General features: G+C 39.2%; 2 protein-coding genes and 1 long non-coding RNA gene across 4 annotated transcripts; 2 read left to right on the plus strand and 1 right to left on the minus strand.

Annotated features, from left to right (window-relative positions):
- Positions 1-284: 284 nt before the first annotated feature.
- On the minus strand, positions 285-25,506 carry LOC110065645 (uncharacterized). Its single transcript, XR_016210097.1, has 4 exons — positions 25,340-25,506; positions 23,802-23,932; positions 14,831-14,898; positions 285-456 (listed from the first exon to the last, which is right to left on the minus strand). It is a non-coding gene; the product is annotated as an uncharacterized LOC110065645 (long non-coding RNA).
- Positions 8,013-16,150, plus strand: LOC110065647 (uncharacterized). 2 transcript variants are annotated; one of them, XM_089298949.1, is made up of 3 exons: positions 8,013-8,164; positions 13,610-13,812; positions 15,153-16,150. In XM_089298949.1, the coding sequence occupies exons 2-3, from the start codon at positions 13,650-13,652 to the stop codon at positions 15,311-15,313; spliced, it is 324 nt and encodes a 107-aa protein (XP_089155075.1). In that variant the 5' UTR covers positions 8,013-8,164; positions 13,610-13,649; the 3' UTR covers positions 15,314-16,150. The 2 variants fall into 2 exon arrangements, with proteins under 2 accessions (XP_089155075.1, XP_089155076.1); XM_089298950.1 differs by lacking the exon at positions 8,013-8,164 and adding an exon at positions 12,021-12,096.
- LOC110065703 (uncharacterized) lies at positions 20,859-23,771 on the plus strand. Its single transcript, XM_089298925.1, has one exon. It carries the CDS (start codon positions 21,033-21,035, stop codon positions 22,644-22,646), a length of 1,614 nt encoding a protein of 537 aa, XP_089155051.1. The 5' UTR covers positions 20,859-21,032; the 3' UTR covers positions 22,647-23,771.
- Positions 25,507-25,572: the final 66 nt, after the last annotated feature.

Consider the following 25,572-nt stretch of genomic DNA (forward strand, 5'->3'; position numbering starts at 1 on the left):
TTCTCATTGTCACCGTGACGTCACGTATTCCGCGTTACCAGTATAAACTCTCAGATGGCGGACCTCGTTACCTGTATAAACTATCAGATGAAAGAGGTAGGTTTCTTTTCTTTTGTCATTATTGCAGAAGAAATCTCATCGAAATTCTCTACAAAGTAGTCTGAACGTTTATCGTTAGAAAACATTTCCTGCGTGGAAGTTAGCGCGTATGTAATAAGCACAGAAGACGTTATTAATTTTTGTAATACTTCATCTACCCTGGTTTTTTTTTTTTTTTTTCACTCTTGATTTTACCATTCTCCTCGGAAATGAGAAATTTCACCGGGGTAATTAGGAAGATGGGTTAGCAAGAAATAAATTATCATCAACTCTTAAGAAAACTACTTACAATTTGACTTAACCTGTTGAGCTTCCCTCTTGTCCAAGCATTCCTCGCTTGTAACGGAAGCTCTTTATCTTAAAAGAAAGAAGAAACAAGAAAGACACGGCTCACCAAACGTAACATGCCATTGAAAAGGTCCGACATAGCCCCTTTATTTGAAAAAGGATATACAGATAAGGAAGAAATAGTTTCCAGGCTAATCCTTAGCTAAAACTAAATACGTCAACATAGAGCGGTTTTCAATCGAGCGTCGCAATTAATATCAAAACCAAAGCATTCTGCCCAGCCAGTCACAAATTACACGAACAATCCAGTGAACCACTCAAAACTCGAAATAAATACCTGAAGCTCACATGAAGCGCTGGAAAACGTGTGAGCACAACTCACTATTGGTTTTGGTTTTACATCTGATTAAATGAAAAAATGGCAGGAGTTTTTTTAAGCCAATGGTGATCCAAAGTAATGCCAATTACTTTTCGACTCTCAAGTAAAAACAGCTGTCCCTCATGATTAAAACCTGGAAGTACACTCGCGCAAGTAGTCGAAATAAATGATATCAGAATCTTTTACTTGTAGGACAACCGGATGCTTTTGAAGTACGCGCAATCGATAAAGAGAGTCAAGAGACAAGAGGCTTTTTGAAGCCGCGAGAGCCCTGTGATCGAAGCTGCTACAGTAACTGTATGAGAGAAGTTATGAGAGGCCATTCAAGCGGAACCTGCTCCCATTGTGGTTCAGACTGCAGTTAATTAGCCGTCTCTCAAGAACTGTGAGTGTCGTAACATGCATAATCATTTTAGAAAGTCGAGTGCAGTAAGATTTTACTATCAGAAAAGTCAAGCTATTTTGCGTGGATACACCATTGAAAAGATCTGCCCTTTTGTTCTCTGTGTATCAATAAACGTAACCCTATGTTGTTCTCAACAGCCTTGATTATGTAAAAAATAGATTGCAATATTTTTTGGTGTTTTATTTGAAGCAAGATCAGAGCATTAACTGAAATATAAGCTCGAACCATAAGTAGATTTGTGAAAATTGGAAATGATTCTTCTGTCTTCCGTCGAACATCGTTATGAGATAAATACGAGTAAAAGGTCTCTCTTTGTGGGATAAGTCCTTTTTATATTCCTTGAAAATCTACTAAGATTGAAAATGATTATTCTACTTACTCTTAGCCAATCATAACGGAGTAATTTTCTGTCCTATCTTAAATACAGGAACAAGCTTTCTCTAGTTTGCAAAGCGAAAGTTCTTTTAAATCCTCTTCAATTAGTTATTGTAGGGGCAATGACTAATTCACTACTGGTAATTGATAGCACAGGGCAAGGAAAAGGAAAGCCAGAATAGAGAAATTCCGATTATAACAAACTTTATATCAAAATTGAAATTCTCCTCACAAGTCTGCTTATATTCTATAGCGCACTAGTTGAAATAATTGGACTATCGGTTTCTTTGTTCTTAAGATCGGTAGAACTGCGCTGATTCTCTAAGGAGAAATGAGATGCTGCTCAGGGCTGTCACGACTACATTTGAACACTAATGATTGGCAACCATGAAAGACTAATGAGTGGTTTATATCTTTTTTCAGGCGCATGCGCAAGAGACACAGATCCTTCAGCGTGGAGTGATTTGTTCTTGAAGTGTGAACCCGACCTTATATGAAGTGTGAACACAACGTTATATCTAATGCAAACACAGCGTTACACTTAGTCTACAAAATGACGCAATTTTGATGTATTTTTACTTTTTCCTTAGTACATTTTAGTTTTCGTAGATTGATGTTCGATTAAGAGTTTTAAAATATTTCTTCCATGTAAGAATCAAGAGAGTTAATGTATGCAGCAAGCGTTTTGGACAAGCAAATTAAAGATGCAACCAGTCAACAATTGTGTTATATTCGCGAAAAATTAGTATCGGTTAGTGCCGCCTTGTCAAATACGGGAATTACTGTAATAAACGTGTGGGTTTTTTTAACATGAATTTTCACACGTTTTGTAGTCTTCCACATACGACTGCACACCGCCCAAGAGGTCGAGATGATAACTATTAAATACTTTGACGCCATGGAATACTACCAATACATTTTAGATTGGCTTGGAATAAACCTCAACCCCTCCTTGCAAAAAACACCTGCAACCGCAAATGCAGCGGCAGTCAAAACCACACTGTGCGACCGAAACGGCACGATAAGAGTCCTTTTCTTACTAGCTAACAAAACTCAAGGCAATCCTAAAGTTGATTTGACTTAATGGTCGTAAGAAAGAATGAGCTCACTTAAAGCCCCGGCCAAACGATCGCAACATTTCAACGCAACGCATTACGACATTGTTGGGCGCAACATTTTGCGCGCGTTTGGCCACCCTGCTGCGACGTGTTGCGACATGTTGGGTGTTGTTGGCTCGAATTTGAAAAATGGTCAAATTTTTCAAGCAACATTTGAGGATGTTGCATGATGTTTTAGTCGTTTAGCCAGGTTCGGGCGAAAATGTTGCGTCAGGGCAAGCGCACTAGTTCGATTTTCAATACTCATTATGCCGCAAAACGTAGCAATACGTTGCAACAGGGTGGCCAAACGAGCGCAACATGTTACGCCCAGCAGTGTTGCGTTCAAATGTTGCGATCGTTTGGCCGGAACTTGCAAATGCTGGACCAACAATGTTGCGATATGTTGTACTAAAATGTTGCGATTGTTTGGCCGGGGCTTAAGACCATTTTTTCATCGCTTGAATATAAAAACGTCCGGTTTGACCTCTTCTAGTTTTAAATTTAACTAGGAATAAGATATTTTGTTAAGATTGAGACAACTCCAAGCGACACTTACTTGCTGACCACGACGCACGAGACCCTGTTTTTGCGCCAAAATCAAAGCTGTGAGGCCCAAAATATTTCGTATTTTTCATTTCGTGCAATGTTATGATTTCTGCATGCATTTTAAATCCCCAGTCGTGAATCTTCAATGCGGTAGGAGTGAGAAAAGTGCCCAAACGCCATTGCTTTTCCTATACTTGTCTCCTATTTTTAGACATTTTTTTTGGACATGTTGATCATTATTCTTGCTCTTGTCATATCAACGCGTTGCAAGGAAATAAACTAACTTTACCCACGTCAACTTTAAGAAAATGTCTTTAATTTGCAGCAAAATTTAAATCACTTTAAGCAATGAGTTGAGACGAATACTCTGTTTGGAAGAGCCTGAGCAAATTATTTACTCCGTTAACTTGTTAGGTTTCTGGAAAGTTGGTGGAAAATAAAGGCTATTCAGGGAAAACAGCAATCAATTTTGTGATTATAGTGAATTGTGATGAGCGTAATCAACTGAATTATTCTGTCGTTTGTAATGTAAAGATTTTGATAGATCGCTGGATGTCCGTAATAGTAATTTCTTCAAATCGCAATCTAGTCTTGGCACACTGCGTTTTTGATCTAAAACGCCCGCCTAAACACACGAAACATTTCAACGAATGATTGTAACATTGTTGCGCACAGCATATTGCACTTGGCCACCAGTTGCACCATCCAACATCTTGCAACAGGCTGGCCAAACGTGTGCAACATGTTGAACGTAAAATTGTTGTAATATGTTGCGTTAAAACGTTGCGTGTGTTTAGCCGGACCTTAATCGACGGCAAAGCAACCTTCTGTTATTCTATAGACCTCTTTCCAGCGTTTGATTCGCATCGACAATTTCTAATACCACTCACTGAGCCAGACAGGCAAACAATATCAACTGTGAATAGGTTTTCACCTGTTTTGTGCGTTCGTTCACTTACTTTAACTTTTTTCTTTTTCTCCTTTTACCGTAAAAGAAACTAATCGTGTCGTTGGAAATTTGGCGGCTCTCCTTACTTGTAAACACAAACCATCCCACGCTTATGCAACCAGCGGTAAGGAATTTCATTCAGCTTTTCCACTCACCTAAGTTTCAGACTCTGAGGTGCCCGCTATCCTGAAGAAATTTGTCTCGAAAGAAGCGACTTCGGAGGCCGCCATTTTGAAACTGTCTTGGCAGCCAGACCGTGTTTATGTGACGTCATTCCGTCCTATTCGAACTTGGCGGGAAGTAGAAAAACCTGCAACTGACTTGGCATCCTTCACAAGCTCAGCAAAATCTACTTTTTCGGAGCGATTATCCACTTCACTTTCTTCAATGCTATCATTTCGGCGTTTGGCTCAAAATAATATGGCTCTAGAGCAGCCATAACCCAGAGTGGTAGTTGAAAGGCTTGTCGGAAGCCATTTGGGTAAAATCTCTCGGATGGAATGACGTCACGAAAACGCGGCCGGGTTGCTGAGTACTTTTCAAAGTGGCGGCAATAATGTTCGAATTTTGGGCTTCTTTGGAGACGAATTTCATAGGGAAAACCTGCACTTTAGAGGCTGAAACTTCGGTGAATGGCTAAACTTAGTGCAAGGTTTTTATTAGCGTTGACAAAAAATATACGTTTTGTGGGTGACCTTCTTCTTGAAATAGTGCTATTGCTACACAAATTCCGAGGCCAGTGAAAGACCTATTGAAATGCTCTAAGAAAACTAGATGCACCAAGAAAACGCTTGCCTATATTCGTCCAGAGGATTACGCGCGTCTAAAATATCAACATAACCAAGCAGACTTCAAACTCTGTTCGTGTATTTAATATTTTATTCAGCAATAAAACCTGTTCTTTTTTTTTCCTCACCTTATCCTAATGACCTGTTCTTAAGGCACGTAAGAAACTTTGGCCGATTTTATTATAGTCGAACCTTCCGTAAGGGACCATCCAAAATGTCAAGCCTAGGTGGTCACTCATGGGAGGTGGTCTCTTACGAGAGCTTAGAAAATATTGAGTCAAAATTTTGCTTCATTAGCATATGGTAACTGCAGAGACTTACCCCATGACTGAAATGTTTTATTCATGTGAAAAGTCAATTTCTAGAGAAAATCCTGTACTTCACATTGAGAAATTTCCGTCTCTTGTACTACTTATCTAATTTCTGCTCTATTATCTGTCAAGTGGTCGCTTACGGGAGGTGAAAAACAAAAGAAAATTTCAAACTTTTGGCTCTAAAATTGGTCGCGGTCGCTTTCAAGAGGTTCCAAATATAGTGATTGGCTGGGAAACGTTTGGTATTTTGGAAAACTGGTCGCTGAGGAGAGGTGGTTACTTACGAGAGGTGGTAGCAACCGGAGGTTCGGCTGTAATGTATTTGTGAAAGAACAAGACGTAGAGAATATCCCCGAGGAATAATCATAAATTGGCGCCTTACATTCTACAAAACGTAAACCTTTCTTCGAAATTCAAGAACACTCTGTTTCAGGGATTCTGACCCAAAAAGGATATTTCTTAGGAAATCACTGAACCCAACTAATCAACCACTGATAACTACTCAAAATTGGGGACTAATTACGTTCCAAACTGTCACTAAGATCGTTCTATTCTTAGCTTAAACCAACATTATCATCAGAAGAGAAAAGGGAAAAGATTCTAGAAGTCGCCTTCTTTTGCACATCGAACGACGTCTCTAGTGATTCTTGACCCGAAACGAAGATTTCTTAACAAATCACTGAACCCAACTAGCCTCCTGACGAGGACAAATTCCTTTCGTTTAATTAGTGCTACTGCTATACAAATTCAGTGCCATATATATTGTGCTAACTAAATCGACCCTCTGTCAGTCTGCTTGTGAATTCACTGTTACTTTGAGACCGCCTGATCACTAGAGTTAAGTTTCGAAGTTAACTTCAGCTTTGCTTGTTTTCATTATTAGATAGACCGGTTTTATCGAGAGTAACAGATCTCACGCCGGTGAAGACTGGGTTTTCTGTTCTACGATTTCGTGAATTATCCAAAATAACACAATTTGTTTACCGATACAACGCACAAGTTTCTTTGGAGCCCTCTGGCAAATGACTGTGACAAACCACGCCACATTTTATTCTGTTCAATTCAAAATTGTCTGCTCCGGGTCGCGGTGAGACTACTCGCTCAACAATTCCAAAACGCGTATAAAATCACCTACGGAACCAATCGCTTTAAATCCGCTTGACTAATCCAAACTCGTAATCCCCAACAAAGAACATTATTTCCTATAACGCTTATAGCAACCCCTCCCTCCTCCCCCCACCCCCCTCCACACCCATATATAAGCTCGTCCCAAAAACCATAAGTAATTGTGGCTTAAACCTGGCATTTTACGGTATCAAAAACGGCCCGGCAATAAAACTTCCAACTCTTTACGTGTATTCAATATTACTTCAACTATAAGAGGTATTTCTGTCTTCTCTTTCATCGTAATCGACCTGCTCTTGAGGCACGTTAGGAATAATGACTAGTTTTATTCGTTTATTTACGAGATATGCCTTCGATGTACGGAATACCTTCAAGGGACGATGATAATCAGAAATTGGCGCATTAGGATAGAGAACACTTTACAATTCGCCTTCCTTACGCAAGGTTACAAACCTTTCACTGATTTATGATCCGAGACGGACATTCGTTTTGAAAATGACTGAACCCAACCAACCAGACAACCAAAAAAACAACACTAATAGCTATTCAAATCTGAGAGCTGTTGAACATTGGTCTCGCTATTTTTGGAGGTGGGGTTATGTGTGGCGCCGTGGTGGGCTCGCTACTTTCGGGGGATCCAAGGGGAGTCGTTACTTTCGGAATTTTGCGGTATTAGAATACAGCAGTACATCTTTTGCAATGACTGCTAGGATTGTATTTGAAATTCTCACAGTTTTTGGCAGAAAGAAGTAGTCTCTAGTTAAGATTTATCATTCTAAAGTCACACTTCGTTAAAGTTGAAGTTCTCGCGAGACTGGAAAAAACATAAACACGTAATGCGCGCGCTTTGCGAAAACTAGTAATTTATGCTGATTTAGGCTTATCATAAATCAGGCGGGCAAAGCAGAATAGATGTAATTGATAAATAACTGCGCGCTAAATAGGACCAGCGACTCAACGTGTTGGAATATAGAACTTCTTTGCTCTGTGAAAGGGCTATCGCTCACAACGTCGGCTTTTAATTCGCTATGGAGGTTAATTTACCTTCATCAACTCAAAACTTGCTTGTTAACTGAAAAAAGTCACAGCAACTGTTTAAAATCCTATTGTCTGATCATTCCTTGGGAGATTATATTTTCCTTTTGTGTTACGTCCGTGATGCACGCGCTCTGCGAAAATCAGAAACTGTTTTCAACAGTACATCTTCTGATGTAATTTTTCTCAAGATGGCACGTTAAAATTTTCTACCTTACAAGTTTTCAATTCTAATTTTCTTTTGAATTTTTATATCCATTAAGTGTCGCGCATCAACCGGGGAGAACATTTTATTTCGTTTTGTTCATCTTGAACATTCATCTTCTGAACTGATTGTTAGAAACATCGAGTTGATAAACAACTAAGTGATCCTTGCTCGTCGACTCAAAAAGTCATAGCTACTTGTTAAAATCCGTTTGTTTGATCATTCCTTCGGAGATTCATTCTGTTACGCTCGAGATGCGCTAACGTGATGCAAACACATCATAATATCAGCGCTTAAACTGGTAATTTATGCTGCTCTAAAATTATCACTATTTCTCTTGGTGCACAGCGCAGAATGGCTGGAAATGATAAGTGATAAATACTCAAATTACAAAAGAAAAATAATAAACTGGTTCACTGACTTCAAAATCATACTAATTTGCTCCACACATAAAAGCCATGGTCGAATGTCAAAACGCAGTAGAACTTCAAAGGGGCTTGAGGTGCGTTATAGAAGTTTGCGGTGCTGCCATTTTGTGGTTGAAAATCTTGCACGGTAAGTAAAACTTTTCAATTTTGTCCACCACACCAAGCCAAACGGCATTGAAGTCAGAGCAAGTGCTAAACTGAAATTTCTTCTTTGTCGACTTTGTTGGGATCGCAGAATATTATTGTTATCAGTGTCCACCACCGTGAATGTGCCGCAGAAGCATAAAGTTTCTCGTAAGAGTTGAAAAACTGAGGAGCCTTTTACTTTTAGCTTTTCATGTCGCGAGTTCATGATTCTTTCGGAGAAGAAAGCGCAAATTATTTGCGACAAGCTTGTGTGTGTCGGACCAAACGTAATAAAGATTTTTCGTGGCGCCAAAACTGCGCTTTTTGAGACTCATTAATTTGGTGTGTTAATTAAGCAAATGATCTTGTTGGGCAGCTTCAAGACAATAAAACAAATAAGAAAGATTCGACTCGTTACTTCGTATACTAATGCAAATGCTGCGATCTGATTGGCTGAGCTAATCGTACATCGGTGTGCAGTGGTTGTAGGTCTACAAAATGGCAACGTTTTCTCGTTTTCCCGAAGTTTCGAAGGAACAGTTAGGAACAAATGATTGATTAGATTGAAAAAGAAGGACAATCACGAGTTGCTGTCGTTAAAATCTCGAAATCGTTTAAAAACTGAGGCTCACGCACAAAACTGCAAATTTAAACGATTCAGTCCGCGCTATTTTTCGTCAACTAGAAATTTCTCGATTTCTAGGAAATGATAGTTGATTCGGTCTTTGGTTTCATCACCTAACACCTCATAAAATCTCGAGTTCAAATTCTAGTTCTTAAAGCGAAGATAATAACTTCATTATAATTACTAGGATGAATGAGCCTTTTCACAGACTGAATAAACCTTTCTCGCACAGCGAGATACGCACTAGATTCTTGAGACGCATAAATAAACCTTCATTGACTGAACTATAGGCTTTTTGCGATATGTTGTACTAAAATGTTGCGATCGTTTGGCCGGGGCTTAAGACCATTTTTTCATCGCTTGAATATAAAAACGTCCGGTTTGACCTCTTCTAGTTTTAAATTTAACTAGGAATAAGATATTTTGTTAAGATTGAGACAACTCCAAGCGACACTTACTTGCTGAGCACGACGCACGAGACCCTGTTTTTGCACCAAAATCAAAGCTGTGAGGCCCAAAATATTTCGTATTTTTCATTTCGTGCAATGTTATGATTTCTGCATGCATTTTAAATCCCCAGTCGTGAATCTTCAATGCGGTAGGAGTGAGAAAAGTGCCCAAACGCCATTGCTTTTCCTATACTTGTCTCCTATTTTTAGACATTTTTTTTTTTTGGACACGTTGATCATTATTCTTGCTCTTGTCATATCAACGCGTTGCAAGGAAATAAACTAACTTTACCCACGTCAACTTTAAGAAAATGTCTTTAATTTGCAGCAAAATTTAAATCACTTTAAGCAATGAGTTGAGACGAATACTCTGTTTGGAAGAGCCTGAACAAATTATTTACTCCGTTAACTTGTTAGGTTTCTGGAAAGTTGGTGGAAAATAAAGGCTATTCAGGCAAAACAGCAATCAAATTTGAGATTATAGTGAATTGTGATGAGCGTAATCAACTGAGTTATTCTGTCGTTTGTAATATACAGATTTTGATAGATCGCTGGATGTCAGTAATAATAAATTCTTCAAATCGCAATCTAGTCTTGGCACACTGCGCTTTTGATCTAAAACGCCCGCCTAAACGCACGAAACATTTCAACGAATGATTGTAACATTGTTGCGCACAGCATATTGCACTTGGCCACCAGTTGCACCATCCAACATCTTGTAACAGGCTGGCCAAACGTGTGCAACATGTTGAACGTAAAATTGTTGTAATATGTTGCGTTAAAACGTTGCGTGTGTTTAGCCGGACCTTAATCGACGCCAAAGCAACATTCTGTTATTCTAAGGACCTCTTTACAGTGTTTGATTCGCATCGACAATTTCTAATACCAATCACTGAGCCAGAGAGGCAAACAATATCAACCGTGAGTAGGTTTTCACCTGCTCTGTGCGTTCGTTCACTTGTTTTCATTTTTTTTCTTTTTCTCCTTTTACCGTAAAAGAAACTAATGGTGCTGTTGGAGATTTGGCGGCTCTCCTTACTTGTAAATACAAACCATGCCACGCTTATGCAACCAGCGGTAAGGAATTTCCCCTAAAGGCACAGGGACGGCGGAGTGAAGAGGCTGGGGGAGGGCTTTAACCCCCCCCCCCCCCCCTTCACATTTTCAAGCAAAACATACATAAAATATCTACAGACCCCTTACAAGTTAGCGCCCTTGGCGCTCGCGTGTAAGCCCGCTCCAATTCAAAATACGCTTTGTTATCTCTGGGGCAGTTAGTAAAAGTTTTCAAAAGTTCCAATCGCACCTGTAATTTGGAGGGTTCAGATTACTGAGAATCCGCAAATCCTGCTCAAAGTTCTAAAAAGTTTTATTGACCCGTACACCCAGTTCAGTCAAAATCTCGAACGCATCAAAGTAAAGTTTAGTCAATTGATGTTACTTCTGTAGAAACTATCTACCTTCGCAAGAAGCGGAGAAATGAAAAACGTAGCGCTGGGTAATGGAAATTTTCGTCTTTTGAACTGACATCAGTGTATTGTTTCTTTGCAATAACTACCAAGAAATCGACCTCGCGGAACACCTCTTGAGCTGGGATGTTAAACATCGCTTGGATTTTGTAGATGCAGGGAACTAAGCTTTTACTGTAAAATGTCAAACCTAGAGAGTCTTAAGGTCGCTTGGGGTTTGGACATCGCTGCCTTAAGACCATCAATTGATCGCTGATCACTATGAACACTCAATTTGCATTGGTAATTGATACTCTGGGGATTATGCAAATAACAGTAAAGAATGTTGCACCCATAACTCTACTCGGAGCCGCGAAAGCGAAGAGGTTGGCGACCCACTCTTCTACCCAACGAGTAAGTCGGGCTTGATCTAGCTGCCTGCTTCTAGTGTGGCCCGGTCTTGTCCCAAGCCAGAGCGATTCCCCATTATAACTTATTACCATGTCATAAGTAACAATACTCAGGGTAGAATATCACACTATGAACGTCAGAGTAAAAATTGAGAACACATAACATCAGAGTCAACATGTTTTCCCTGTTGTATTCAATTCAAAAGTTCTTTCATTATTATGATTTTTTAATATTCTTATTTTTATTGATTTATCATTATTATCATCATCATTATTATTATTATTATTATTATTATTATTATTGCTATTATTATTATTATTTATTTTTTTAATTTCAAGCTCAAATTTTAAAAATAATCGCCGAGGTAGGCGCCTCGCTGTCTATAAAACACAAAAAAGCAACACCCTACCTCATGGAGATCAAATTTATTTATTACTTAGCAAAAGCTCTTAGCGAATCGCTGAACCAAAGAACTGATTTGCCAACAGCTCATTAGGATAATGTACTGTCCAACTGTATTTTTACGTGTTTATATTTCCGTCCATTTAGAACAAAAAAAGATTTTCTTTTTCGCCGTTTTAATGTAATAGAAATTGAATACCGGTAGAAAACATTTGGAGGTTTAGTTCAGAGATTAAATATATGCATCCCCTCCAGGGATAATTTTCCTTAACGCACTGTCATTCAGAAAACACAAAAGAAGAAAACACTTTAGAAATCGGCTTCGTTTTTCACCACTGCGACATCTCTAGTGAGTTTTGACCCGAAACGGAGATTTCTTAACAAATCACTGAACCCAACTAACAGACCAACGCCTAATGAGAACAAATCACTCTCGTTCAATTAGTGCTACTACAACACCAACTCCGTGGCCAATCAGAAAACAGACTTTATTAATGAAATGCTCTAAGGCGAAATATATTTTACGACATATATCAGCTCACTTGCAGTCAACTCCTGAACCTCACGCCGCCAGTTTGAGATCACTCGCTCACATAAGGTAAGCTTCTCGAATTTCAACACTGCGCAAACCTTATTGTTAAGGCATTGTCTCTTGTCAGCGAGTTCCTGCCAACACAGTACAGAAGTTTCTTCAACATAAAATTCGTTAGTAAGACTACGTTCAACTGAACCAGAGAACATAAGGCTTTCCATATGAAAGAGATACCACCTAACAAGTCCAGGCGCAGTCAATCGATCAAATGACATTCGATATTAATCGATAATAACCGATATCAATCGAAGATTGATATCAACAAGACCATTATAAACTATTATAGACAAATTTTGTCAAATATTTTATCAGTGTAACTTGTAAAAGGACAAAAATAATTTCCGATAACAATCGATAATAGTCAATACCAAACGATGAATCAATCGCCGTCGATTATTATCGCCAATCGATAAATTACAACTTTTTTTCTTCATCGATTTTCATCGACTGCAATCGGCAATCGATATCATCGATACGATTTTTATCGATTAACATCGATTATCGGTTTATCGATTGACTAACCTTGCAATACGTATAAACCTAATGGCGTTCGACCACGAATGCCGTTCTCTTATCGGCGACCAATAAGAGACCACTTGGCGACCGCTTCTTTGAGTTTTCGAATTGTCTGTGAAGGAGATTTGTACAATTTACCAGTTGTCTAATAGATTTTTACACCAAAACAATTATTACATTATTCGACCCTGATTTGCACACGCGAGAATTAACTTCGTCAACTATGACGTGATAGACATCTCGAGTCCATAATCTAATTGTTAAAGCAAAGTACAGAATGGACCCGGATAAGGACAGATACTTCCCAGCTCGTCGTTTTCTCGCTTCACATTTTTTCGCTAAAAGATTAGAATGCATGGTTGGCTACGGCAGCATTTATGCATTTCATATCATGGGTGACAAGTTACTCCTTAACACTGAATCGAAATTTTAGCGTTCATTTATAATTTCACGAGTGAAATTACAAAATTGCCATGGCAACGTTTGGCGCGAAATTTCTCTACACAATAAGCAAGTCAACAATCCACGATTGTAAGCAAAATTTGTCACCCATGATATGAAAAGCTAATGAAATGGTATGCTCCTAAAATAATTTTGAAAAAAATCACTCACGCTATGCCAAAATTCCAAAAGTTTGTGTTGACAAAAAGCACGTGAAATTATTTCCTATTTCACTTGTCGCCATTTGATTACCCATACATACACTTTACAAAACAGTCCTAAGAAAATACGCGCGCTGATTGGTTAAAAATTTCTCTCGTTCTCCCAAACTTCAACTCGTGTTTCTATAACTCGATAAAAACACGGTACATGTTTGTATTTTTTAAATAACAGTCCACGTGCAAAGCGTGAAATATAATAAATACTGCTTATACATGTCGATTCAGCCCCTGGCCTCATCAACCATCACCTCACAGAAATCTCAAGCCCATAATCTAGGTTTGCGATACAAATCATATGTAATATTATGTTTTTGATACATTTATTTATACATTTCTTTCAGATTTTGACCTTGATTTCATCTTAAGCTGCATTTTGTCATCATGAAGACTATAATCAGTGTTGTCATACTTGCGGTTCTCATTGTCGCCGTGACGTCACGCATTCCGCGTTACCACCATAAACTATCAGACGACGGACCGCGTTACAATAACAGACGATCTGATGGAGGACCCAGTTACCAGTATAAACTAGCAGATAAAAGAGGTATGTTTCCTTTCATTGGAACTGATTTTTTTTATTAATGGGCAACCATTCTTTTGTCGTTACTACTAACACATCAAAATCTCACCGATTACTACAAAAGAAGATTTCCAAGGCTTTTTAGCTGTGCAAAATGAGATATGCTTTTTAAAACCACGCAAGATGTGTTTGAAATTCACTGACATTATATTAACAAGACATGTTTCGGATGAAACATCATCCATCATCAGTTTACAAGAATACCAACAGAAAAGGAGCAATGAACAGTTTAATAGTGTGTGATGAAAATAAGAACAATTAAGGATTAATGCGCGAAACAGAAAAAAAGTGAAAATATAACACTAAAATAACACAACCTAATTAGTATGAAAGGGATAAAATTAAGATGCTTAAAGGTAATTTCTAGTCCGTACTGCGCAGTCTCAGCACTCTAATGTTTGTAAACATAAAAAGTCTCACTCGCTGGAATGCGAATCGATGTTATTCGTTACGAACCACATACCTTATCTTTGAGACCTTTCAAAATCTCATTCCAACGGCTTCATTGATTTTTACAACTGCGAAGTTGTTTCATCAAGTGATATGAGAAATAACGAAGCATACAACTTCGCATCCATAATGACGGTTTTGACATGAAACTTTCAATTTACTTCATGTTAGTAGTTTCGAAATGTTTACATTTTGTGATGTCTTACATGAAACAAAACGAAAATCGTAAACACACTCTCGAGAGTGAGCAGTGCGGACTGGAAATCATATGAAAGAAGGCTGCTCCCAAAGGATGTACATGATGATGAAGTAAATCATCGTAAATCACTGCATTGCAGACTGTACCCTTATCGCTAAAATAAGAGGAGTTTTATTTTATTTCGTTTATTCCTTTTTTTGGGGAGGGGGGAGGGGCGGGACGAAGTGAGGGCGTAAGAAAGACAGTTACTTGTAGACATCTAATTTTCCCCAGTCACCTTGAAAATTTAAAGTTTCAGTGAATAAGTGGATTCGTTACCCAGAAACAAGTTACCATTAACTCACACAGTTCATTAGCAAAACTGCCTTTTTTGTACAAGCATCGCTCGTCTGCATCTAAAGCTGTTATAATAAAGAATAGACACGGCTCGTCAACCATAACAAGACTTAAATACCTTTTTAGTATTGTAAAACTCTGCCTTTGGATTTGACGGGGATAACCAGACAAGGCAGAAACTATTTTCAAACTATCCCTCAGCTAAAACTAAACACGCTATCATAAATTTTAAGCTATTTTAATAGTCACCATTGAGGAAATAGTTTTAATAGTTTTACAAGTATTCGAAGTACATGAAATCGACCTCTTGTCTTTCCAGAACGAATGAATCACTTCGATGTTCGCGAGGACAGCAAAGAAGCTAACTACTTTTTGAAGCCACGAGAACCCTGTAATGAAATCTGCTACGAAAATTGCCACGAAGAAGCTAGAGGAAATAATCAAATCCCGAGATGTAACCATTGTGGTTCAGACTGTTAATTGTCCGTGGTTCAAGAACAGTGAGTGTTAGAACATGCATAATAATTTTAAAGAGTCGGGTGCAGACAGATTTAATAAAAGCAAAGTCAAGCTATATTATGTGGGTACACCATCACACAACAGGGGCAGATTTAGAAGAGGCAAAAAATAAAAAGTTACCTCAATGATATTTCTACTGTGTTCCATTGGTTATGTAAAAGAGAGATCGCCAATTTTTGTGCATAAGTTGAATACTCAAATCTTGCATGTTCTCAGAGCCAAAGCTGGCCCAAAAGCTTATGCCATCAATAACTTCAGGAAGATAAGAAATGATTCTTCTGCCTTCTGTGGAACTAGTTAAGAAGTTAAAACTAGAAAAAAGGCCTCTCTTTGTATAAGAAACTACTTCTGTCTTCTGTTTTACAAGATTGAAACGATTTCCAACACCGCTCATCTTTTGATACCAAATAGCTTTATGATTAATTCTGATAAAACAATTTGGCCATTGCCAAGCAACTACCTTTAACTCAAGATTTAAATTCTCCTCACAAGTTTTCTTATATTCCATCGTGCCTTAAGTGAGAGAATTTGACTAGTTATCAGTTTCAATATGATCGGAACAACTTAAGTAAATCAATTTTCTATGGAGAAATACTGATTAGTGTAAGGGGTGTCATGGTTAATGTTTATATTAATGGTTGGTTTATATGCACTTTCTAATATTCTAATATTCTAATGTAGCCTAATAAGAATCTCCTGTTTTTCGCAAAATATTAATCCCGCCCTGTTATTAGTTTGCTGTATTGTCAATTTTAAATAGACGGTGAATTACAGCAATAAACGTGTTGGTTTGTTAAAGCTCTGTTGTACATGTCTTGTTGTCTTACACAAACAGCCCTGCTCAAGAGGTCAAGATCGTAACCATTTCTTACCATGAAGCCTTGGAATGCTGCAACTACAGTATAGGTTATCTTGGCAGATATCACAACTCTTACCCCTTCGATTCCAAGACCATTTCAGATTACCAGTAAATCGATGTATTTTTTGATTTTTTTCCAGCACGTTATTACGTAATGATGCACTTTCTTGCCTTTCTTCCGAGGAGCGCGCCCTTTCTAATAAGGGCTCCCAATTGAGTGCTGTTTTTTTTTTTTTTTTTTTGAATAAGCGCCCCTATTCCAAAAAGCGCCGACATATCAAAAGTGACATTGAAGACATTGACATAGAGTAGACTGAATAGACGAATGAATTGTGAAATCTGCTTTCTCATCTACAGGTAATACTGCACATTATAACAATCACATAATTCCGCCCGCGCGCTATTGGTTTAAACGCGTTGCCTGACTAAATATGTCTCAGCTAAAACTGGGGAATATCCGAGCAGTATTCCATAATATTCACAAGATTTCGCGAGTTCCGAAGGATACTAAATATAAACGAAGGTCATAGCTTACCTCCTTTACCGCTCTCGACAACTGCTTGCTTCTCGGAACAGATAATGTCCGCGGACGGATACCCGAGCATATTTTCACGCCGAATGGAGGCTGTTGTTCACAATTTATGACTATCACAGCCACTTTTGGTACAGCTCTTGCGTTCAGGTTTCTACTGGTATTCTCTTTTTTTGTTTTTTGTTTTTGTTTTGTTTTGTTTTTTTGTTACGTATTGTCCACAATCAGATGTAAAAATCGAAAAAAAGTAAGCGCTTGTACCTGATAGGCATCCCCTCTCAATAAGCTCTCTCTCTTGAAATACCTAAAGTAAACAAATCTTACCATAACGGTATGCATGCAGTTGAAGCATTTTCAAACGGCTTTTACGAATTGTTGAAAACGCAAACTATGAAGCATAGTTTTTACGTTTCTATTTAGCAGCGAACGCCTTGTTCATGAACACTATCAGAAGTGACGTCATTGAATACCAAGCTCCGTGTGCTTGGTCATCTTGGATAGGTGTGGCTAAAGGAGAACTTTAAAGTTCGATTTAAGGGGGTGGGGGAAGCGTCGGAATCCTACAGACATCACCACCATTGTCTTCAGAAATATAAAAACTGGCTAAAGGGGAGACTTTTTACTGAATTGCTCTATTAAGAAACATATGAAAACAATTACGACCAGAATTTCACTTCTGTTTTAAATTCCCTTTGTCAACTCTGTTAAGAGGGAATCCACCAGAAGTTCGAATACGAAGTGGACAAAAGCTTTGTACTAACATTAGTTACAATGCATTGAAAACTTCTATGCGACTGTTTTAAATATCTTCTCAAAAGAAATAATTTCTAAAAACACCAAATGTCGAAAACATATCTTGAAGTTAATATGAAACACTTGAAAGTACTGGTGAAATGACACTGATGACCAAATGTTACCAATGTTTGTACAGTTTCTCTCGACTTTGAAATTTATTTCCTCGCCTTCCCATGGGAAATTGTTTTTGGTGTTATTTGAGGCAAACATTTTTATCTTTAGCTTTTCGAAAATGCAAAATGGACTGTAATATACTTACGTATAAAATTATTCTGGTGCAAGGTTTCTGTCCACTAAAAGTTGAAATTGCTCGATTTCGTCTTAAAAGTTCTGTAGGTGTTGTAATCAAAAGGTTTTAGTCCGAGACGAAACCAGCGTTGAATTAGCACCTTATCCTCTTGCCAAGGCTTCGCCGGCTAAGAGAGGCAGCTATGTCTGGGAACGAGATTGGATATGCTGCAAATTACGTCACTATAGAGCTAAAATGGGATCCTATTAGAGTTGGAAAGTGGCCTACCATATCAGGCCCCCCATATCAGACCCCAACATACAATACGAGACCCCGACCTACCATATCAGACCCCAACGTACCATATCAGACCCCGATCATATCAGTCGGGATTGACTGTTTTCTGTGTCGGGTTTAACTTTATGTTAACTGTTGTGCTAAGAAATACAGTAATTCTTCAGTAATGTACTGAAATTATTATGAAATATGGCTATTACGAATAACAAACTGCAAGTTCACTGGAAGAGAAAGTCGCCATTGTTGCAACTTCCTTTCTAGCCTATAAACTTCACAGCATCGCGTTTCTTATTACCGTATTCTGGTACTATTTTGTTAGGAAATATATAAATTATAAATACTTTTAAAATACATTTTTGAAGCAAGCATTCGTCCCTAGGTGGGACGTCCCTATGTGTCCCTGGGTGGGGACACATAAGCTGTCTAAATGCCCCGGGGTGGGGACGAAGAAAGAGGGCAAATGCCCCGCCCCCGGGATCGTCGCCTTCCAACCCCTCTACAGATTTTTTTTACTAATCCGTGAATAAAACGTTCAACTGTTCAGTATTTTAATGCAACGGTAAGACTTCAAGGACAACAGTACGTGTTAGTTGATTCTGATTATATTTATTTCTTTATATTTGTTTTTAACAGTTTGCTAGAGGATAGCTAGGATCACGGCGGACGTGCTTCCAGCCGCGAGCGATGATAGGTGCCTGTTTTCGCAGGCTACTTTTTCTGTGAAGAATCAAGACATTTTAAATGATGATGCATTACATTTTAAGCTCGCAAGATCTGTCTTGAAGATCGCATCATTTGAATTCGCCAACCTTAGTATTTTAACTCCACTTTCATGACTTTAAAAAATGCTAGGCTAGTTTTGAATGCGAAATGCAAAATAGTCGTGTTCACGTCAGTGATTATTTTGTGATAAACAAAATATAGTCACCTTGTCGCTTATATTTATATGCTTCCAAGTAATGAAGAAATACCTAAAATTGAGAAAACACACCTTTAAAACATCTACAAGTTTCTCTAGTCCCTGACGGACAAGTCATTGTTCTACAAGCGCCTCGTCTTTCCCGATGAATTCATATTCACGTATGTCAAATGTGCGGGGGTCGCCCCGAGGTACGCAAATGCCCAGCCCCCGGGCCGCGATAAAATTGAAGATGCCCCACCCCCGGGACTGACAACGTGAGCAAATGCCCCGCGGTTGCCCGGGGGGGGGGGGGATGGGCACTGCTGGAATTGACTGATGCATTACTCGTTTACTGTACCGAAGCTTTTCTATGCAATAAGGTAGACTGACGAGAAGTGTATAACACGTTGATAAAGATCAAGCGTAAGGTGATTTTATAGCATTTCTTTATTGGGATATTTGTATAATTTCACGCCCGAAATTTTTATAGTTATATTCATCGACAGTAGTGGAAGGCCTCTTTCACTATTTTCAAATACCGGTTTAAGCAATGTCGTATAGGTGAAAATAAGTCGTCTACTTGCAACCAGAGGGTATGGACTCCCATTCTATTAGAGTTGGAACGTGGCCTACCATATCAGGCCCCCCATATCAGACCCCAACATACAATACGAGACCCTGACCTACCATATCAGACCCCAACGTACCATATCAGACCCCGATCATATCAGGTCGGGTTTACATACATACATACATACACACACACACACACACACACACACACACACACACACACACACACACACACATACATACATACATACATACATACATACATACATACATACATACATACATACATACAACCTTTATTTATACACGATAAAAGACGTCAAAGCTAACAAGCTTGTGGGGTCGTGTACCTGATATTGTAGTCTCGCACGAAAAGCGTGGGGTCTGAGATTGTAGGTGTCATGTTCGGAGCCTGATATTGAAGTCTTGCTCGAAAAACGTGACAACCGACATTGTCGGGGCCGGATATTGTAGTCTCACACGAAAAGCGTGGGGTCTGAGGTGGAGGGTCTGAGGTGGGGGTCTGAGGTGGAGGGTCTGAGGTGGGGGTCTGAGGTGGGGGGTCCGAGGTAGGGGCTCTGAAATGGGGGGCCTGAGATGGGGAGAACGTTCCAAACCCTGATCCTCCCATTAAATGACCAATTTATTCCACGTAAATACATGTCGTTGACTGAAATTTTAAAATGAAGTTTCACATTTGGCCTCTTCTTAATCAAATAAATAAACCCGTTCAAGAGGCTGGTATGTCGGCTCATAAATGTACGCGGCTGAGAGATTGCCAGAAAAATGAATCTTTGGCGATGGTTCGAGGGTTTCTGATCACTGTTGTAGTCTCACACGAAAAGCGTGGGGTCTGAGATTGTAGGTGTCATGTTCGGGGCCTGATATTGTAGTCTTGCACGAAAAACGTAATAACTGACATTGTCGGGGCCTGATAGTCTTACACGAAAAGCGTGGGGTCTGAGATTGTAGGTGTCATGTTCGGGGCCTGATATTGTAGTCTTGCGCGAAAAACGTAATAACTGACATTGTCTGGGCCTGATATAGTAGTCTCACACGAAAAGCGTGGGGTCTGAGGTGGAGGGTCTGAGGTGGGGGTCTGAGGTGGGGGGTCTGAGGTGGGGGGCTTAGGGCCTGAGATGGGGGGTCTGAGATGGAGGGTCTGAGGTGGGGGGCCTGAGATGGGGGCCTGAGATGGGGTCCTGAGATGGTGGGTCTGAGATGGGGGGTCTGAAATGGGGGGCCTGAGATGGGGAGAACGTTCCAAACCCTGATAGGGTAAAATGATTGGCCTTTAAGTATCAAGTATCAGCCGGTCTCTGCGTGGGCTCGATATTTTCACGTCTACAAAAACAAATCCTTCTTCCAGGAACAGTTCCACTTTCAAATTCGACTAGTTAAACTACAGCTACGTTTGTCATCCCATGTCACACTGAGCAATTGTACGATTTCTGTCCGTGGTCAATCTGCAAGCATTGCCAGGCTACAGAAACAATGGGAAGAGCTTTCAGTTCACTGTCAGGTTTCTTGCGAAGAAGTAGAAATGCATTTGGCGTGGTTGATTGTTGCCCTTTTTCGAACCATCCTGCTGATGCCGATTCAAGACAAGACGAAAATAAGGACGACATCCAAATTGAAGATCGACCAAACGGAGACGACTCGGAAAGGCACAGAAATCAGGGAGATCACTGTGCCAAAAGAAGCGAAAGGGCTTTGATTGAGTCGCCGAATGCAGTAACTTGCACAAATAACATCAACATTTCCAAAGTCGGTAATGTGGTGACCGGCGACAACACTACGATCAACATTCAGACATCAGAGCAAAGAATGAAGAATATCACGGTGGTTTATGCCACTATAGAGCCAGAAGAACAGAATACAGTCGGTGCAGAAACCCAGATTAGCACTCGACCCACTGTTACTGCTGTTGTGAATAATATCAGTGTGCAAGATTCATATATTGTGGCTATTGGAAACATAACATTTACCAGCGACCAGACAAGCCATCCTGAACAAACTGATCTGTTATTTCCATCACCTCTTCAGTTACCGTCCGCAGGAGTAGAACCTCGACTGGCAAAGGTGTTTGCCGTAATGTGCAGAATAGTGGATAAGCTGTATCCTTTGCGCGACCGAGGGGAATGGCTGGAATTCGAAAAAGCCTTACTTCGACGTAAAACCAAATACGACAGATACCCAGAGATTAAATGCCTTCTCCTGTTGGAAGAAAGTGTTAAGTTAACATATCAGAAAAGTTTAAAAGCAGCAAAGAGAAAGGCAAAACAGTGTCTAAACATTGTAAATAATGAAGCAAGTGCGATCAGTGGAGCGTTACAGGATGTTTTGATAGTCCTTGGAAATGTTGCTTCCGCAAGCATATTTCGAAGGCTGCCCAAGAAGTTGGGGAAGGCATTTAAATGCGTGGAAGACGCAAAGGAAAGTGGTGAGAGGTTAAAGAACGTCAATTCAACCATGCCTAAGTTCGCTCTCGCCCTTCTCGATTATGAAGTAGCACGCTCGCATATGGCGTTCGCAACATTGACAAACGATACAAAGCACTGCAACAAAGAGGCATGCACAAGGCTTGGTCAATGCATCGACAGGTGTAGGAAACTGTCGGATGAAAGTCACTTGTACACAGCGAGACAAAGTTTTGCGCTGCTGTATTTGGCACGTCTGTCTCTTCCAACGACTAATTGCCATTCCCAACCAGGTCAATGTGAAAGAGTGAAGAAAGGGTCAGCGAGACAGGCGGAAAAGCACCTCGACGAATATCACCGCAGCCATCGTGATCTCGAAAATTCTCCGGTAGCTGCAAGAGTAAAGTATTCGATGACACGTTCAGAGCTTTGCTTCATGAAGGGCAATTATGCCTCAGCCAAGGAATTTGCCTGTCAGGCTCTTGAAATCGCAGTGAAATATGGATTTCAGCTGGAAACCGTCCCAGCCCAAATTCATTTGGATCAAATATGTCGTCACTGTGCCTCCACGACAAGGCAAGACAAGCTTCCAGTAGTGAAGGCTCTACCAAGTGGCCACAGCTCATCAACTACAACCGATTCTGATCGGAAGTACACTGCCTTAACTGGCTCACAAAGAGCCTCGTAATCTGAAAAGGCTGAAAGACACTGTAGCGAAGCTACGAGGCGAGTGTTAACCATGTCTGGGAATTTTCGGGTTTTCTTTGTGACATTATCAGAAACAGTCGGCTATTCTTGTTTTGGGCCGAATTTCCTGTGGTTATAGATTGCAATAGAGATTTTCCTGACAAGTGAGTTAAAAAGGCGCCTCTGTCGCTTATCATTCTATAGCCTTTATTTCGCGTGTTTATGAGAGATTTTCAGTGCGGCTCTGATCGAAAAGTTATCCTAACTTTGTGACAATGATGGTCTATTAAATTATTTCGCCTTGACCCCTGGGCAACATTACAATACGTTTCCTAAAAATTAAGTTATTACCAGATTATTTCAGGCTGTAGTTTAACCTTCCTCTTATAGTTTTTAGTAGTTGATTTGTATATATAGTTTTATCTTAAGGCCAAAAAGTGTCTGGACATATTATTCTGGTATCAAAGATCTCGTATGTTTCAGTCGTTTATTCATCATCAGTATTCAAAATCTTGACTAGCTTGTAAATATCCATATTCCATGATGGCCTGTTATTTTCGCCTTGACCCTGGGCGACATCACAATACTTTTCTATTTTAAAATTAAGTTATTATATTTTCAGGCTGTAGTTTAACCTTTCTCTTATAGTTTTATTCGGTGATTTGCGTATAGCTTTATCTTTAGTTTTATCTTTGTATATTTGTATATAGGTATTTATCTTTTTTTTTTTTTGTACATATTACTCTGGTACCAAAGAGGTTGTATGTTTCAGTCGTTTATTCGTAATCATCATCCATCAGTCTACACTAGCTTGTGAATATCCATACTTTATTTTTTTCAACCCAATTACTCATTTATTTTTGAACAGGAGACCCAGTTGTTGTGCAAATTACCAAGCACTAAAATGATGGACTTCCTTCTGACCAAAATTATTTTTGTCACAATTAAGTAGCATTTGTTTGGTCCTTCTTGTGACAATGCACTAACTACATCTTATGCAAAATTGAAACCAAAAAAATATTCACTTATCTCTGCATATTTTACTTGTCATACATGTACTGTAATTTCAACAGTGTAAAAAAAAATATGTAAATAGTATAAATAATAAAATCTGAAAATATCAGAAGTGTTAAAATTCACTTTACTAGATACATACCTGAAATTTCCATAGGTATCCCCCAGGGATATTTATCAAGGACGGTCCTCAGGGAGTGGATGGGGAACTTCATGCTGGAGGTATCCGTTATTGGAAGCTGGGTTACTGCAATGGAGGAAATGCATAAAAACCTGTAGAGGGCAAACAACAACAACAAATCCCATAATTTTAGCAACCTAGGAAAAACATGTTATATTTTTTTCAAGGGCAAGGGAGCGGGGGTGGCATATATATAAATAGATTTTGTGTGCGGGTTGCCAGAGAAAGGGAATACGGACAGGGCACTATTTGTAAGGTGGGTAGGGGCTTCATTAGATAATATTATGTAGATTATATCATTGGAGATCATGGGTGCCTACCATTTAGCGAAAAAATCCAGAGATTTAGGAAAATCAGTTTGGAAATTGTAGACTACCTTCAGAGGTAGTTCTCTTTTTCTGTTAAGAACGGAAGGGCGGAAATTTCCTTACCATTTGCTTAATTTTCCAGTTTCCAGCCTCTCATCAGCTGAAAACAATTACAGGAAGTAGAATTGCAAATGGTATTTAAGCACCATTTCGTTCAGTTGGTTTGCTGATTTTGGAAAAACCCTTACCATTATTCAATGGTAATCCCAACTGGTTTATTCTGACAAATGGTAAGCACCCAAGTCATGGAGTTGTGTATGCACTAACAAGAAATATAATTAACAGTACTTTTATGTGATTATGTTTATGTTGTACAAAGTGATTCTAGTCTCAAACAAACTCAAGCTGAAACGCTAGTGAGTGACTATTCAAATGAAATTTCATGTGATACTGTTTATTATGCTGTACAGGGTGGTTCTAATTTTTAAATCCTAGTGCATGACCATACAATTGAAAGCTATTGTGCAATATGTTCATGTTGCAGTGTTTAAATATGTTGTACAGGGGTGGTTTCATCTTTTAAGTCTGTGGGTTAAACCCCAGTCTGCGACCATTCAAATGAAAGCTACTGAGCAGCTTTTTCAAGTGGTACTGTTCACATGGCATTCATTAAATGGTTCTTAATTGTACGACTGTGGATGAATATACCACCATTCAACCTATAGAGCACAACGTCTATTCAGTGAGCAACTTTCAATTTTTCCAAATGATTTGTGATTTTCTGGACCAAAACAGCACTTTAGTGCATGACTATCCGGCAATGTGTAAAATACCTCAGATTCTAATCCTGGAATCATGTAGAGCCACAAAATATAAGTAGAATACTATGATTTCAATGACAGCTACAATTGTAGGTACCATGAAACTACGATATTGCGTGACACTTTCCTGTCACGTCAGCGTAAGTCATATTATTTGGCGGGAAGTAAGATTTGCAGAAGAAAAGGTTATCAAAAATTATTCCATAAGCCTCAACATAGCACCTTTCAAGAAAGTCCTCGAATTTTTTTTCTCCTCCAAAAATATATTTCGATTCCCCGATTGTGATATTGACGGTATTCAAACTTCCTGAACGTAGAACCTAACTCTAGCGATAAATTACAGCCTTGTAAGCAAAGAAATCATACCTACCGTTTATCTTCCATCCACTGAAGTACGTTTCGCCTTTGACAAGTGGCGACTTTCGTCAAAAGCGTGAATACTCAGGCTTAAGTTTATATACGTTTCAACTTAATTCTTCCCGCCATCCACAATCCGCCATCACTCTCCATGGCCATCACGGGACGGTTTGTGTTTTGTTTTCATTCGCTTCTCTTTCGATTTCAGTATGCGGGCTCAATATTTCTGCGCCAAACCAATCAAAA

This window comes from Orbicella faveolata, unplaced genomic scaffold (assembly GCF_042242905.1).
Source record: "Orbicella faveolata isolate gen_17 unplaced genomic scaffold, um_ofav_v1 contig_34, whole genome shotgun sequence".
Lineage (NCBI taxonomy): Eukaryota > Metazoa > Cnidaria > Anthozoa > Scleractinia > Merulinidae > Orbicella > Orbicella faveolata.